This window comes from Colobus angolensis, unplaced genomic scaffold, assembly GCF_000951035.1.
Source record: "Colobus angolensis palliatus isolate OR3802 unplaced genomic scaffold, Cang.pa_1.0 Scaffold119, whole genome shotgun sequence".
NCBI lineage: Eukaryota > Metazoa > Chordata > Mammalia > Primates > Cercopithecidae > Colobus > Colobus angolensis.
The window spans coordinates 2,834,626-2,850,938 of record NW_012113030.1 but is presented as its reverse complement, the minus strand read 5'-3'; the positions used below and the strand labels follow the sequence as shown (position 1 = coordinate 2,850,938).

Sequence of the window (16,313 nt, the reverse complement as noted above, 5' to 3'; positions counted from 1 at the left end):
GGTGTGGCCCCGGCCGGGCCTTGGCCGGGCCTGGAAGCGAGACCTGCTGCCCTGCTCTGTCCGGACTCTCGCAGCCGGAGAGGGAGTTTTAGGAAACTCCGGGCTTTGAAAACAGTGGCTCTGGGAAGCACTTGCCTCTTCCCAGCAGCGAGCGGGAGCAGGAGCCGGGCCCGGGGTGCCGCGGGCGGGCGAACACTGGCGCGAGTTGGAAGCAACTCTGAGAAAGCCGGAGCATACCCGCAAGGCGACCTCTTCGTCCCGCCGTTTAATTCGCAGACGTCTTCTGATTAAAGCGCTCTGCCGCCAAGTTGGGTGTCTCAATAATGAAACGATTTCTAAATTTTGTAAAACTTGTTCTTCAAAAGCCCTATGTGGGGAGAAGTGTGCTCCTTCTTCTCTAAAACCGCTGGGTGGCGCTAGTGCGACCAGAATCTTCTTCAGAACTCCGGGCCGAGAACCTGTTTCTCTTCATTGTCCCCTTGGTGGCACGTTCATGGGGGTTATTTTTACAATGTGCACAAAAGGATTACAGGGAAAACCAGGTACAGGAAGGACTAGCACCTATTAAAAGTATTTTTCTGGAAACAGCTGGCTATTACCCCCCAAAAGTTTAACTACCATTATTGAAAACGTGTATTGGAACTGCCTTGGATAATCTTGGGAAGAGGGAAAGAAAATAAAGCCCCAAGGTAAAAAAGAATTTTAAGACGTGGACAGAAAAATATAGAATCACGTAATATTTTGATGGTAACTAACTTATTTAGATTTATATATTCACAAGTTTACCTCTGAGTTTATTTGCATACCATAGTTTACTGGGTGTTCGTTCCTATTTAAATCTATTTGTTCTCATGTTTTCAAATTGAGTCATACTTGCTGATGAAAATAAACTTAAGGACATCATTATTCCTTATTAAATTATCAGAGAAGTGCTTTTTAATATGCCAGGTTCTGTATGTTTAAAATACTGTACTGAATGCATTCCCACATTGCTATTGATAAGGATTTTCGCTTGCTGATGATTTTAAAAGCAGCTCAGAGGTCTTCCAGAGATTTAATTCTGACGCAGTCATCTCGACCCCACCATTCAACTGAGACCCCTAGCGAAAGTACTTTCTTACATGTTAAAGCTGAGAATTAGGAAATACAATAGCATTAAGAGAAAATAGGTAGAATTTGATTTTTGAATTTTAAATTATTCAAGACTACTCACGGAATTTCAAAGCCGGGCATTGAAATCATCAGCAGCAACATCAGTATGTGAAAAAAAAAATGGTTTATTTTGACAAACTGTGTCACCAGTATTTTTAAATAGGGACGGTGAAGTGGTGACAAAATTAATGCGAGTTTCTAAATAGCTTGCAGAGGTGTACATGCAAAGTCACGTTAAAATAAAATGCATATAGCACATTGAGATTATTATGGCACCCCTCCCAGCCCTTTCTGTTATGGATCTACTTTTAGTTTGATTTTTCCAAAACTTATTTGACTTCTGAGTTTGCTTCCCTTTTTAACATTACAGTTGCTACAAGCAGGTAGAAAACACTACTTCTAAATACAATAAACAACAAAAAAGTCACCATAAGCAAAAACCCCTAGGACAATAAAGCCACTTGTTGGGAAATAAATGATTCAGGGGGTCCCATGTCCATAGGTGATTTGCTCTATCAGGCAGTTTCATTAACAGTCCCCTAGAACAACCGAAACCGCTGTGCGGTCAGCCAGGCCTGCAGACTCAGGCGAGGAGGGCTCAGAGCTGGTGCCCTGTGGCCCGCCCAGTGAGCCTGTGACGCGGAACCCATTGCACCCTTAGGGTGAAGTGAATAAGCAGAGGGTCAGAGATTAATTCTATTTTCGTTGTTTTAAAGACGATTTCCCCCCAAAGAGCGCTTTGCCGAGGCTGGCTGGGGTGGAGACTTGGAAACCGCCTAGCGTGGATGGAGGAGGCGATGAGGGGGCCCTGGAAGCCAGCCCCTGAGCCTGGCGTGTAAGGCGATTACACATCTTCCTGGGGACATATTTTCTGGGAGCGCTTATCTTTCATGCCTGTCGCGCTAGGATTTTCCCCCTACCGTGCAAGACATCTTTGCTCGGTCTGGGGAGGGCGCTTAGCCGTTTGCCCCGGGTGGGGGTGTCCCGTGTTCTGCAGAAGTGCTCTGCACTTGCCCCCGGATTAACCCCCGGCCGGCCGCCCTCCTGTGCCCACCACTAACCCCGCCCTCCGGGGCTTCTTCGCTGTCTCCTCTCCAGGCCTATTCCTCCGTCCCGGTCAGCAACATGAACTCAGGCCTGGGCTCCATGAACTCCATGAACACCTACATGACCATGAACACCATGACCACGAGCGGCAACATGACCCCGGCGTCCTTCAACATGTCCTATGCCAACCCGGGCCTAGGGGCCGGCCTGAGTCCCGGCGCCGTAGCCGGCATGCCCGGGGGCTCGGCGGGCGCCATGAACAGCATGACTGCGGCCGGCGTGACGGCCATGGGTACGGCGCTGAGCCCGGGCGGTATGGGCGCCATGGGCGCGCAGCAGGCGGCCTCCATGAATGGCCTGGGCCCTTACGCGGCCGCCATGAACCAGTGCATGAGCCCCATGGCGTACGCGCCGTCCAACCTGGGCCGCAGCCGTGCGGGCGGCGGCGGCGACGCCAAGACGTTCAAGCGCAGTTACCCGCACGCCAAGCCGCCCTACTCGTACATCTCGCTCATCACCATGGCCATCCAGCAGGCGCCCAGCAAGATGCTCACGCTGAGCGAGATTTACCAGTGGATCATGGACCTCTTTCCCTATTACCGGCAGAACCAGCAGCGTTGGCAGAACTCCATCCGCCACTCGCTGTCCTTCAATGACTGCTTCGTCAAGGTGGCGCGCTCCCCGGACAAGCCGGGCAAGGGCTCCTACTGGACGCTGCACCCCGACTCCGGCAACATGTTCGAGAACGGCTGCTACTTGCGCCGCCAGAAGCGCTTCAAGTGTGAGAAGCAGCCGGGGGCCGGCGGCGGGGGCGGGAGCGGGGGCGGCGGCGCCAAGGGCGGCCCTGAGAGCCGCAAGGACCCCTCTGGCGCCTCTAACCCCAGCGCCGACTCGCCCCTCCATCGGGGCGTGCACGGGAAGGCCGGCCAGCTAGAGGGCGCGCCGGCCCCCGGGCCCGCCGCCAGCCCCCAGACTCTGGACCACAGTGGGGCGACGGCGACAGGGGGCGCCTCGGAGTTGAAGACACCAGCCTCCTCATCTGCGCCGCCTATAAGCTCCGGGCCGGGGGCGCTGGCCTCTGTGCCCCCCTCTCACCCGGCACACGGCCTGGCACCCCACGAGTCCCAGCTGCATCTGAAAGGGGACCCCCACTACTCCTTCAACCACCCGTTCTCCATCAACAACCTCATGTCCTCATCGGAGCAGCAGCATAAGCTGGACTTCAAGGCATACGAGCAGGCACTGCAGTACTCGCCTTACGGCTCTACGTTGCCCACCAGCCTGCCTCTAGGTAGCGCCTCGGTGACCACCAGGAGCCCCATCGAGCCCTCAGCCCTGGAGCCGGCGTACTACCAAGGTGTGTATTCCAGACCGGTCCTAAACACTTCCTAGCTCCCGGGACTGGGGGGTTTGTCAGGCATAGCCATGCTGGTAGCAAGAGAGAAAAAATCAACAGCAAACAAAACCACACAAACCAACCTGACAACAGCATAATAAAATCCCAACAACTATTTTTATTTCATTGTTCATACACAACCTTTCCCCCAGTGCAAAAGACTGTTACTTTATTATTGTATTCAAAATTCATTGTGTATATTACTACAAAGACAACCCCAAACCAATTTTTTTCCTGCGAAGTTTAATGATCCACAAGTGTATATATGAAATTCTCCTCCTCCTTTGCCCCCCTCTCTTTATTCCCTATTTCCCCTCCAGGCATTCTAGTTTGTGGAGGGTTATTTAAAAAAAAAAAAAAACAAGAAGATGCTCAAGTTTGTAAAATATTTGTTTGTGCTTTTCCCCCCTCCTTACCTGACCCCCTACGAGTTTACAGGTCTGTGGCAATACTCTTAACCATAAGAATTGAAATGGTGAAGAAACAAGTATACACTAGAGGTTCTTAAAGTATTGAAAGACAATACTGCTGTTAGATAGCAAGACATAAACAGATTATAAACATCAGAGCCATTTGTTTTTCAGTTTACATTTCTGATACATGCAGATAGCAGATGTCTTTAAATGAAATACATGTATATTGTGTATGGACTTAATTATGCACATGCTCAGATGTGTAGACATCCTCCGTATATTTACATAACATATAGAGGTAATAGATAGGTGATATACATGATACATTCTCAAGAGCTGCTTGACCGAAAGTTACAAGGACCCCAACCCCTTTGTCTTCTCTACCCACAGAAGGCCCTGGGAATCAATTCCTCAGGAATTGCCCTCAAGAACTCTGCTTCTTGCTTTGCAGAGTGCCATGGTCATGTCATTCTGAGGTCACATAACATATAAAATTAGTTTCTATGAGTGTATACCATTTAAAGAATATTTTTTTTCCAGAAAAAGGGAATATTACAATGTTGGAGGAGAGATAAGTTATAGGGAGCTGGATTTCAAAACGTGGTCCAAGATTTAAAAATCCTATTGATTGTGGCCATTTTAATCATTGCCATCGTGTGCTTGTTTCATCCAGTGTTATGCACTTTCCACAGTTGGACATGGTGTTAGTATAGCCAGACGGGTTTCATTATTATTTCTCTTTGCTTTCTCAATGTTAATTTATTGCATGGTTTATTCTTTTTCTTTACAGCTGAAATTGCTTTAAATGATGGTGAAAATTACAACTTAAATTGTTAATTTTTATCAATGTGATTGTAATTAAAAATATTTTGATTTAAATAACAAAAATAATACCAGATTTTAAGCCGTGGAAAATGTTCTTGATCATTTGCAATTAAGGACTTTAAATAAATCAAATGTTAACAAAAGAGGATTTCTGTTATTTTTCTTCACTTAACTAAATCCGAAGTGGATATTTCTAAATACGATATTTTTCAAATTCTAGAACTGAATATAAATGACAAAAATGAAAATAAAATTCTTTTGTCTGTTATTAGAAATGAATGTTAAAGGGAGTGAAAGAAATTCAAGTAAAGTGTATAAATTGATTTACTATTCCAAGAATTGAGATTTTTAAGATTCTTTATTCCCAGTGATGTTTACTTCATTTTTTTTTTTTCACATCGGCTTAAGCCTTCTGTGTTTCCTTTGAGCCTTTTCACTACAAAATCAAATATTAATTTAACTACCTTTCCTCCTTCCCCAATGTAACACTTTCCTTTATCTGAGAATTCTTCCAATGAAAATAAAATATCAGCTGTGGCTGATAGAATTAAGTTGTCTCCATCGGAGACTCCTGAACCCTCTTCTCATTAAAAGAGAAACAAAACTTAGCCATCAGGGTAGCTTTGGAGGACGTGGGAGGAGGGGAGTTAATTCACTCTGGTAGGGGAAGCGTTGTGCCTACAGGACATTTTAGGGTAGCCGCTATTTTGCATTTTGTGAAGTTATTTTTTAAATTTTGATTCAAAAATGTGGTTCCTAAGAACTTAAAGTTGATAATTTGTCTGCCTTCTAAGGAGCTTTTAAATGCAACTTCACACCCCATAGTTGCTTGGGATCACAAAATCATTAATCTCCTTTGATAGCAGGCTCACTTTCCAGTCCACCTATTTCTTTGTAAGTCTTGTTCGGATTGACATCAACAATAACACCACCAGCTCAAGCAGAGGCCGGCCTGCCTGAGCTCTTGTGTATGAACTCCATCCTCACCAGGGCTTGAACTTGGACAGCCTTTACTTTGATCGCCCCACTCCACACCGTGGACAAGATAAAAAGAGCTGTGTGAGTCGCTTAATTATCGCGTAATTGCCTCCCCAGATGAGAGAAAGGGTGCCATGTAGCACTTGAGAAAAATCCAGAAATCCCAAACCCCCACTCACTTTAGTTAATGAAAGGAGAAGAGGAGGGAAATTGCTGGTTTGAATAATTTCAAACCCTAATTTGGAGACCTCATAAGGACATCAAAGTCCCAAAGAGAGGAAAAAGCTTCCAACCCCAACAGTTACTCATATTTACATAAGGTAAACAAATGTGGGCAAATTCAGCTTCCAAATGTAATACAAAGGCTTGGGCTTGGGCCTCGGAATCCCGCCCCCACTGAATCTAAGATGTTTAACTTCTGTGCTGTCCTGTCTGTGCTGTTCCCTTTCTTGTTTTCAACGTATTAGAAACATCAGCGCCTTGCCTTCACCCCACCATTAAGTTGGCCTTAGCTCTTGCTCTCTTACTTGCCGGAGACATTTTCTAATTATGCGGGGGACGGGGCACTTTGGAGACCTGCCTCGGGAGCTGGGCCACGAGGAGCCTGCAGGCCCAGTCCCTGCCTCGTGGGCTTCTCGCAGTTCTCAGACCGCATACTCCGCCACCTCTGAGCGATGCGACCTGCCACCCGGCGCGTTAGGACGCGCGCGGGTTGGCGGCCAGGACAGCTGGTTGCCAGGGAAGGCGGACAGAGAAGGACAGCAAACGTCTCGAGGTGACAAGTGCACTTAGTTCTTCATTGTTTGAGCATTTTCCCCTCCTAGGGAATAAATCTCCTGTTGAGCTCGGGACCTAAAAGTCAACAAAGAAGGCCAGCCGCCTCGTTACGGCTCCTGCGGCCCCGGCGGCCCGCGTTGCCGCGGCTGCTCCCGCTGCGTAATCCCTTCCTCGGAAACCCGGACACACAAACGCCCGGGCGCCCGGGCTGGGGCGCCGCGCCCCTGGGCCAGGAGGAAACCATCTGTGGTTCCCAGGGAGTGCGGAGACCCTCCCCGAGGGCGCCGCCTTCCTGCGACCCCCACCCCATCCCCTTTTCGTCTCGGTGTTTCCACATTTCTTCACCTCGCCAGCTCCCGAAGACCAGGGCCAGAAAGGGGTTGCTGACCGTCCCGCCGCTGTGCTCCCGCTCGCTGGACTTAGGAATTTCGCCCGAGATGGGGGAGGGGTCCCCAGGGAGGGAAGGGAGGGGGCGAGGAGGGGCGAGGAGGGAAAGCCTTCCCCCAGACCCAACTGTACAGCTCCGGAGGTGCTCGGACCCACCAACGCCACCGAGCAAACACTTTTACAAAAAAGAAAAAAAAAAACAAATGTTTTGGGGGTGAGCATAGGACAGGGTAGGGAAGCTGCAATTGTTACTTTCACCTTGCGTTTAGGAAGGGCAGGTATGAAACATTTTTAAGGTGATAAAAAGAGAACCAACGATAGGGAAGAAGAAAAGCTCACCAGTTCTATTCAGCAAAAACTAAACAACTCACAAGTGTTCGCAAGTAGAAGGCAGCTCCGTCCATTTTCTACATGATGGCTAATACAGTGTTTCAATGAAAGGCACAATTTAATTTCCATTGTTCCTTTGTGATCCCCCTCATAAAGGATAAACTGATTAGAATTATTAGGAAAGGAAGGATTAAAACAAACAAGAGCCTAGTAAAGCTCCTAACCTCTGTTTTCATTTTCTGAAGGATAGATACCTAATTGATTTCACTGAAAGTATAAAAAACATTCTATTTCTCAGAAGTCTAACCGATTTGAATGAGCCATAACAGAAAAGAAGTCCTGAAGTGATAAAAATGTAAGCCCTTGTTTTGGTATTTTAAAAAATTGGTCTCAATTCCACAAACATGCTTAAGTTTCTTTGCAAAAAACTGCCGAGATCAATACAAATTCCTTTCAATGCGGGCCAAAGTAGAAGACCTGTCGCCCAAATTAATTAACCTTTCCTAAAGATCAATTGGTTTTCTGTTGATTTAGCAGTAATATTGTAGAACATTTAGCTATAATGTATTTTAATGTGATCCCTCAATGTCAACAGGAAAAAATTTGTTGAAAAATAAAACAGCTTAAGTAAGTTAATAGACATTTTATACATGTGTAAAAAATATTTTGCCTTAAAAATTAGATACCAATTGTTTTTCTGAATTGTAATAAAGTGTGTTTTGCAACTAAATGGAGTTAAGAGCATGCCTAATTACTCCAAGATAGTGATATGCAAAAAGGTGATTGTTTCAAAGTTACCTAGAACTAAATAGGTAATCAAATTACACTGAAATATAAAAACAAAATTTTCTCAAACTAAAAGAATCATTAGAATCAATAGATTCTCATGAGAGTCAGAATGTAAGAAAATGAAACGAAAAAATGTGAATATTTCACAATCTTCCTGTTTATAAATAGAATCTATTTGGAAAGGTAAAGTGTTTCTTAAAGTAGCCACTTAAGCAAGTTTTATTTTCATCCACGATGTTAGTGTATCCAAATAACATTTAACAACAGATTACCTTAAATCTTACGTTTTTTCTTCCAAATAGTTAAGTTTGGGGACATAATAGTTCCATTGTTTTTTCTCTTTTTAGCCCCAGCCCAGCATGGTTCTTTGAACTTTGGCCAGTTAGGACTGCAGCCCTCACCTTTTTGTTCTCCACCATCGTTTTACCAAGCAATCTGGGGCTGGAAAATACCCATGCCATTCAATTTTAACTTGTAAAATTCATGCATTTTCCTAATTATAAACATTTTAAAACACCTGACAAGGGGGAAATCCTCACTTGCCACCTTTCTTTTTCTATTTAACTTCCTTATTTCTCCAATTATGTTAGCTGTGACTACAGTGTAAGAGCAAAGCGCATGGTGAGAGTGAGCGCCCCTCCTCCTTGCAGCCTCGGGAAATAAGGAGCCCTCCTTTTTCTAGGTGCCACTCCGTGATCTTTTGGGGTTCTCTATGTTCCAGTCAACCTACAGGACAGAGGCAAGATATTCTCCCTCAAAATCCCGGAAGGAAAGGGCTTAAGTAGAATCGTGCTCGAACACATCAGAATCCAAGTGGAATGCGGGTCAAGTCACTGGCGAAGTCAAGTTACGAACCAGGCCAGTGACACCAACGGCAGGCCTTACTCAGAATTTAAGTGTGAGGTTGCCTTGGTTTAACTTTTTACGTCTCTCAACTCCCCTTCAAGATTACACATCAGGGGCTTTTTCTTTTCTCTTCTTTTAATGTCTGAAACCAAGAAAAAAACAACCTGGAAATTCCCCCCAAAGCATTGCCTGGAAATAGGGAACAATGAATTAAATTGGAAACCTCCTTAGTCAACCCCCCCCACACACACACACAGACACACACACACACACACACACCCCTTTATAAAGGAGTACATTTGTTACTCTTTTGCTTGCCTGCTCATATCCTGGGTCAGTTTTTTGGTTTCTCTCTCTTACGCCAAATAATTGTTCTAAAACACAAACAGTTTAATGAAAAGACTGTAAGGAGCTCTGCGGAGGTTTGTATGCTTTGTAAATTTAATTTTAAGGGCCCACTATGCACGAGGGAAGAAGTAGGCGCCCGCCTAGTCCCGTGCTCCTGGAGAGCGGAATTTCTTTGCATGGTTCAGGTGACTGGGATATTACTGGAACGTTCCCCTAGCTCTGGGTCCCACCTGGGGGCTTTGTGCTTCACTACCGCAGTCCAGCTATACACTGTGGCTCAACAGCGGCTCAACCCTGGGCGCCAACTCCCGCTGCGTCCTCCACCGCTTTTCGTAGGTGGAGGCCGATTCAGGAGCTCAAGCGGCGATGAGCCGTGTTGTAGCGCAGGACCTCGTCCAGGTTTCCTCGCCTCTCCCTGGAGTCACACCGCCTTCTGCTGACACGCGCTTCCTTTGTGTCATGCTTGGCTAATATATTAATGGGGCGGATAACCCGGATCCTTAGCGGAGGGGAGGAGGGGGTTAGAGATGGGGAGGGCAGGGAAGGGAACTGAACAGCTCTGGTTGCTGACCCTTGGGACGAAGAGCCCTGGGACGGACTGGGAGTGGGGGAGCGAATCGAGGTGGGAAAAGTTCACATTGGGGCACTGAAAGTAAGCTTAAATGCCTGAAACAAGTTTTAGAAAAAGTGACCTGATGCTAATGCTCGGTCCTGGGCACAAACTGCGCAGCCAGACGCCGCGGACGCCGGAGAAACTGTCCCTCCGGCGGAGAGGGCCGCGCGCCTGCAGCGAAGTGTCCGCCACCCCTACCCAACCCTGGGTCGGGAGCTCCGCCGCGCTGCGCGATGTGCAGAGTCACAGGTGAAAAGTCCTAACTACGTGTCGCACGAAGGCCCCTTGCCGAGTGCACGCCTTCGCGGACTCAGACTCATTAAGCTCTAGTTGAGCTAGCTACCTTAGATGCTGGGTCCCAGTGCTTAAAAATAAAGACCAATCCGCTCCCTGCCCTCAAGGAGAAGCCAGCTTTTCCCACCCTCACCCCAAAGGATTGTGCGGTCTCCCAGTCGGACTCATCAGCTACACAGGTGGATCTCCTGCGCTACGCCAGGTGAGCAGGAGGAACGGCAAACCCCTGGCCTGAGGCCTGAAGCCCAAGGATCCTCGCCGCTGGGTACTGGCCTCATTCCAGTCCTGGCCTCCCGGGCCAAGCCCCCTCCCCACCGGGCCCCAGGCCCCGCCCGCCAGACGGTGCCCGGGTGCCCTGAGACATATGCTGCCCGCAGGCCGCGCGGCCCGACGTAGTGCTCATTGCCGAGGCGGTTCTCAGCCCATCAAAAGCCAGGGCTTTCTTCAGCCGTATGGGCCGCGAGGTGAACAACAATGCCCGGGCCCCTTCACTTCAAAAGCAGCGATCAGGGGAAAGGCTCCCCCAGAGAATTTTTTTTTTCCCCCTCAGCCTTTCATTCCTGGTTTGAAAAAAAAAAAAAAAAAAAGGCATCAGCAACTCCAGGGCCTGGGCGAGCCTAATGCCCTTTGATGGGGATTGAATTCATTATCTCCAATAACACAATTGTGCTTGGCCAACGAAAAGAGCAAAGCAGGGCTCTATCCTGCCCGAGGGGCCCGGCCGGGCGGGGCTGGCCGGCTAGCAGCGCTCCTGGGGACCCGCACAGAGGCGCAGTCCTAGCCAGTCCGGCCCACTGCGGCGCCCCCTGGGCTCCAGGGCGCGGGCATGCCGGAGGCTGCAGGACCAGTGGCGCCGCTCGCCGGGACCGCGCGGGGAGGGGCGGGACGGCTCTCTAGTTTGATTTATTTTTCATTTCTCCCTTCGTAACCATCCCCCGAGGGCGGCCCCAGCAGAATGGGTATTTACTCTCCTCCCTCCCGGCCTCCAGCTGGGAAGCCATCCTTGATACCCCGGGAGCGCTGGGCAGAAGGGCCGCCCTGCGCCCCTGGCTGAGCACGCAGGGCTCTCAGCATCCCGGCCGCGCCGCCCAACCCTGGCGCGGAGCCGGCTGTACCCGCAACCTGGCACCGAAAAACTGGGCCCCCTCTCGCTTCCACGCCAGCCATTGCGGAAAAGCGCCCCAGGAGCCTGGGCGGGGGACCGCGGAACACCAGGTCACGCCCCCGGGTGCAGGGGTCTGGGCGCGGGGCGTGATGCCTCGTCCCCTCCGCTTCCGGGCCCATGGACACTGCCTGGGACCGCCACCTGACACGAATGTCGCCTCCTCCTGGGTTCCACCGCCATTCCTTCCCTTTCAGCCACCTCCAGCCCCCACCTTCTCTGACCTCTTGATTGTACGGAGGTGGAGGTGAAAACCGACTAAAACAGACACTGCGGGTCTTGACCGTGTGTGTGTGTGTGTGAGAGACAGAGAGAGAGAGAGAGAGAGAGAGAGAGAGGAGAGGGGGAGAGGAAGAGAGAGAGAGGAAGAGGGAAAGGGAGAGATTATATTTTGAATCTCTCAGAATCATGATCAAAGAAGACTTCATAGCCTGGTGTCTTAAATTGCAGTTCAAGGTATTACTGAGATGCTTCCTACACAACCTTACTCCCCTCTCTTTACCCCCATTACTGGGGAAAGTTCGGATTGAAGTTTTATTTCAGTCAGATAAACAATAATAATGACAACAATTTAAAGTACTGTAAACAAACAGAAGACTTATTGAAATGCTCTGCAGTAGTAACTGGATTGGTCTTTCCTCACCAATGAGTCATGACTATCCCAACCTCCAAGCAATGGACTCTTCACCTTTCTCTTCAGAGAATTAGAGCCAGTACACACATGCTGTAGGAGGTATATAGACAGGTAGATAGCTATATATACTCACACAAATATATACATGGACTTAGAGGAGCATCCACAAGAACTTCCCATCCATACAACTGTCCTGAAAGCAAGGAAGCAAGAAACTGAGTAATATGCTGCTTTGAGGTCAATCAAGAGAAGTGTTTCAGATTTGACTTCCAGTGAGGCATTATTTTCATCAGGAGATACAGGGATTAGTTATTTAATTCTCTTCAGCATAGAGTAACCTTTACAAATTTAACCCATTGACTCTGACAACAACCTTCAATGTTTAGGCCCTGGCACTGGGGGTGGCGAGATGGGGATTCCTCTCCAGTAAGTAAGATTAAAAGACTTCAGTTCTTCGTTCCAGGCTTTCTTTCTTCCCCTTTGTCTTATAGAGCAGCATCCTGAATGCAATTTACATTAAAATATAGATTTACTTTTGTGAAGTCTTTATAGCTTTCATTTACCTCAGAAAGGATGTAAAACATTTACCTTGCAGATATTCTGAGTGTCTAATAAAAAAGTGTATGGGAAATTCTATTCTTCAGATGAGTTTTAAACTCTGGATGCTACAGGTTGTCAAAAATTGAATGAATTCTCTTTTGGACCCTTAGCCCATTTTTATTAACTTATTAAAAATAGGTTTGAATCTTGGTGACTGGCTCATTTACACTGTGGTGACTTACTTCAGTCACCTTTTATAAAATCTCTTTTGCAACATCAAGTGGAGGTTTAATCTTTGTCTTGAATTGTGCCACACACATCCCACACCTGGTGGACTGCTGCGCTTCCTTTGCATATTCATTGTCACATGCTTAGAAATACTGGGAAGAGAAAGATGTTTATACAGGGTAAAGATGGCAGTGAATTAGATTTTACATATTAACAATTTGAATAAGAGTTTAACATAATATGTATAATAAGAATAAGTTATATGTAGATATAGCTATTTAATAATTAATTTTTATGATATTTTGAGGACTTCAGAGGACTCGGGACCCAGGGTAAGAACAATTCCCTGCATAACAATATGTTTAAAACAACCACCAAAAAAGCTTTAATTCTGACATATAGTCTACCCGACCTCAGAAGCTATAGGACAGGCCCGTGGTTTATCACATAAACAATTTATCTAGTGTCTGAGTACACATAAAGGATTATGTGGCTTCAGGTGAGCAGGGCCCCATAGAATGGATGAATTACTAAACAAAAGATACTATGATTTTCATGTAGACGTCTTTGGCCATGGAACAGAATTAGGAAGGAAGAAGATGTGAAGCATTTCAACAGAAATGAAAATCCAGTGTTACCTAAAGTGCAACCCCAATACCCATTTCAGCCTTGAACCATGAATCATGAAGCCATGGAAAATAGTGATGGAAAAGACTCTTTATGTCTTCTAGCTCACTCACCTTAAAGATTACTCTCCTCAGAGTATTCCCAAGCCATGGTTTCAATAGATTTAAATGTCAAGAACTAAAGGACTCCCTTCCACTTCTTGAGTTTCTTGGAGAAATTATATTCATGGTGCAAAACATTTTGCCAACAGTATTTTCTCGGTTATTTATTAAGGTAAAATTGTCTTGTATTTTAAATATGCCTCTTTTGGATCCATTTTTATTAGTTCTCAAACCTGTTTCAGATACCCACATGCTTGTCTCTTTATTTATTCAGCCAGTCTATACACACTTACTTTATTTAGTTCCTACATAAGATTGATCCTGATCTAAATAAAATGCCCAGGTGGGAAACTTCCTTTAATATGTATTAAGCATTTGATTTTCTATTCTTAATACTGAGAAAAAATTTAAATCTCCAAATTCCTTTGAATGATACCAGCATTATAAACATGAGACTTGATCCATTTGTGAGATGTCACCCAAATGCTAAGTCATGAAGTCTCTTTGCCTTTTAAGTATAATTTATGATAATACATCACAGGACCTCAACTTCTTAAAATATGGTAAATTCTTAAATTAAAAGAAAGAAAAACTAGAAACCAATTGGGAGTTGGTTCATTGAGAATACTGTTCCTCTTACTGGAGAGTTTTCGGAGTGTTTGTTCCTTGTGACCCAGAGATTTACATGTGTCCTATCAGGAATATATTATATCAGAGTTTTCAATAGCAAATAGGCCAAGGCAGTTCATTATAAAACTTCCGAAGAGAAGTAAAACCTTTATATTTTCAATTGCAGAGATTCAGAAGCTGCAGCTGGAGCACTGCATAATGATTTGGCCTCCCAGACTCAAATCCAGACTCTGGGCTTCCAATGTGCCAAAGTAGTAGCCCGCCCTCTGGACAGTGAAATGCCATGCCCAGGCTTAACCCTTGAGTCTGCATCTGTCTTTTACACTTCTGCATTTCCACTGAGTCAGGCAATTAGGAAGGAAATGCTCCTTTAGTCTGACAGATAATTCACTTTAGAAGTATAACCATAGCAAGAACAGATTGTGAGGTAAGCAGAGAGAAAAATGAGGAATATTGAGAAATGATCTCCACTGCATTCCATTCACCTGTCTCATCTTATAAAATAGAATAGGTGAAAAGGGAGAATGGGAATTGTAAGCAAAATGAAAGATTGTAAGGTCTCTGATGAGTCAAAGAGTGACATTGAGAAGTTATGTAATAATACTATAATTTATATACTCCCATTGAATACAAGATTGCACAGATATCAGCTTCCTCCCCATTTGCTACTGGGTCTTGAGAGGGGAAAGTTCTATCCAATTCTTGATGATTCATATGATATAGCAAGTGACAGTGTTGGGTTTTATTTAATTCCCTGTACAATGAGTACTACCTTAAAATATCCAAAGAGCCTTCTTAAATAAAGTAAGATCTGCTTTTTTTTTTCTTCTCCAGGATTTGTAGTAAACACATATTTTAAAGTCTTATGTTCACTTAACAGTTGTTACCAGGTGATGTTGTTTGTGGAATAACCTGAGATTTTAACACTAAGCACAAATTAACTTTCCCAGAGTATAAGAGTCCTATTTTCATCTTACCCTCAGCAACAGAAAGAGTGGTGTAGTAGCCAGTGTTCAACCTGAAATACAAAAAAAATGTAGAACATAGTAAGATTCTTCTCAACTATATGCAAGACCCTTACAATTGAATTTATCATTAGGGATAATAAACAATGATTACCATGCTTTGAAATAACATTTTTAAGTGTTTTTAACTCAGGCGAGTAACTTGTTTTCAAGAGGAACAGAAAACAGAGATTCCCAAGGAAATATAAGTGATGAAAAGATGATAGAAACAGAAGTACCACAGGAGAAGCAGCAAAAGGTATTAGGTCATGTATAGACTCACAGCCCAGGGGACTGAGGGAGTGAGAGCTGGGACAGAGGCAGATTAATAGCTGGAGAGAGCTAGACAGAGTGTGCTGAGGAAGGGCCAGGCGTGAAAAGATTTGGTGTCGTCATAGCAACGGGCTCAGCCCTGCTCCCCCTGAAGCCCATTCATCTCTGAGCTGCCGGAACACGTTTTTAATTAAAGCGTATAAAAGTTGTTTTGTAAGGACTTCTCATCCGATAGATTTCAAAATGGTTAATCAGGCTTCATCTCCTTTTGATGCTCACAAGAGCATGGGCTATAGCATGCACAGAAACTGCTGCTGCTGCTGCTGCTAAGTGAGTTATCTCTCAATCACACCTAATACCAGAAATGAGCAAGGCGTCTATTTATTTAGATACACAAAAACAGAGGATTCAAGTGGGAGTGGGGAGTCCATTTTTATGGAACTCAGTCTTCTGGATGGCCATGGTCCATCCTGGTTGATGTTCTATTTAACTTTTGAAAACAGCAAGATTTTTTTTTCCTTTGAGAGACACAGTCCAAAAGCCAAAATAAAGGTTACAAATTATTTGTATCAGTGAATATTTACCCTAGCATGGGTATTTCAAATAAAAGGTTTGTACCACTCCCATATAAAAAGATGGTAACCTGTCTCGTTTTTTTTTTTAGAAAAAAAGAACTCCTACTCCTAAATCTCTCATAAATTCATGATATACAGCAACAGTTGCATTTAGCTCTTTAATAAAATAGATGATTTAATAGAAAATGGCATCTTTTGTTGATTCACTGAACAATCTCTTAGATGAGTTAAACTTTCTCCAGGCTTTTTCATCTCCCTTTCTCCCCATTCTTGGTTGACGGCCTTGTTTCTAACTTCACTGAAAAAGAAAAAAAAAAAAAAAAGAAAAGACACAGATGATTTTA

The 16,313-nt window shown here is 45.4% G+C and overlaps 1 protein-coding gene across 2 annotated transcripts in view; it reads left to right on the top strand.

Annotated features, from left to right (window-relative positions):
- Positions 1–5,394, top strand: part of FOXA1 (forkhead box A1) — an 8,710-nt gene extending 3,316 nt beyond the window's left edge. Inside the window, exons 2-3 of one of the 2 annotated variants that reach the window (XM_011926139.1) lie at positions 587–689; positions 2,251–5,394. In XM_011926139.1, the coding sequence (XP_011781529.1) occupies positions 2,278–3,591 (1,314 nt within the window). In that variant the 5' untranslated portion in view covers positions 587–689; positions 2,251–2,277 and the 3' untranslated portion in view covers positions 3,592–5,394. Of the gene's footprint in view, positions 1–502; positions 690–2,250 lie in introns of those variants that run through there. The other variant, XM_011926130.1, reaches the window with a different exon arrangement.
- The last annotated feature ends 10,919 nt before the right edge of the window (positions 5,395–16,313 follow it).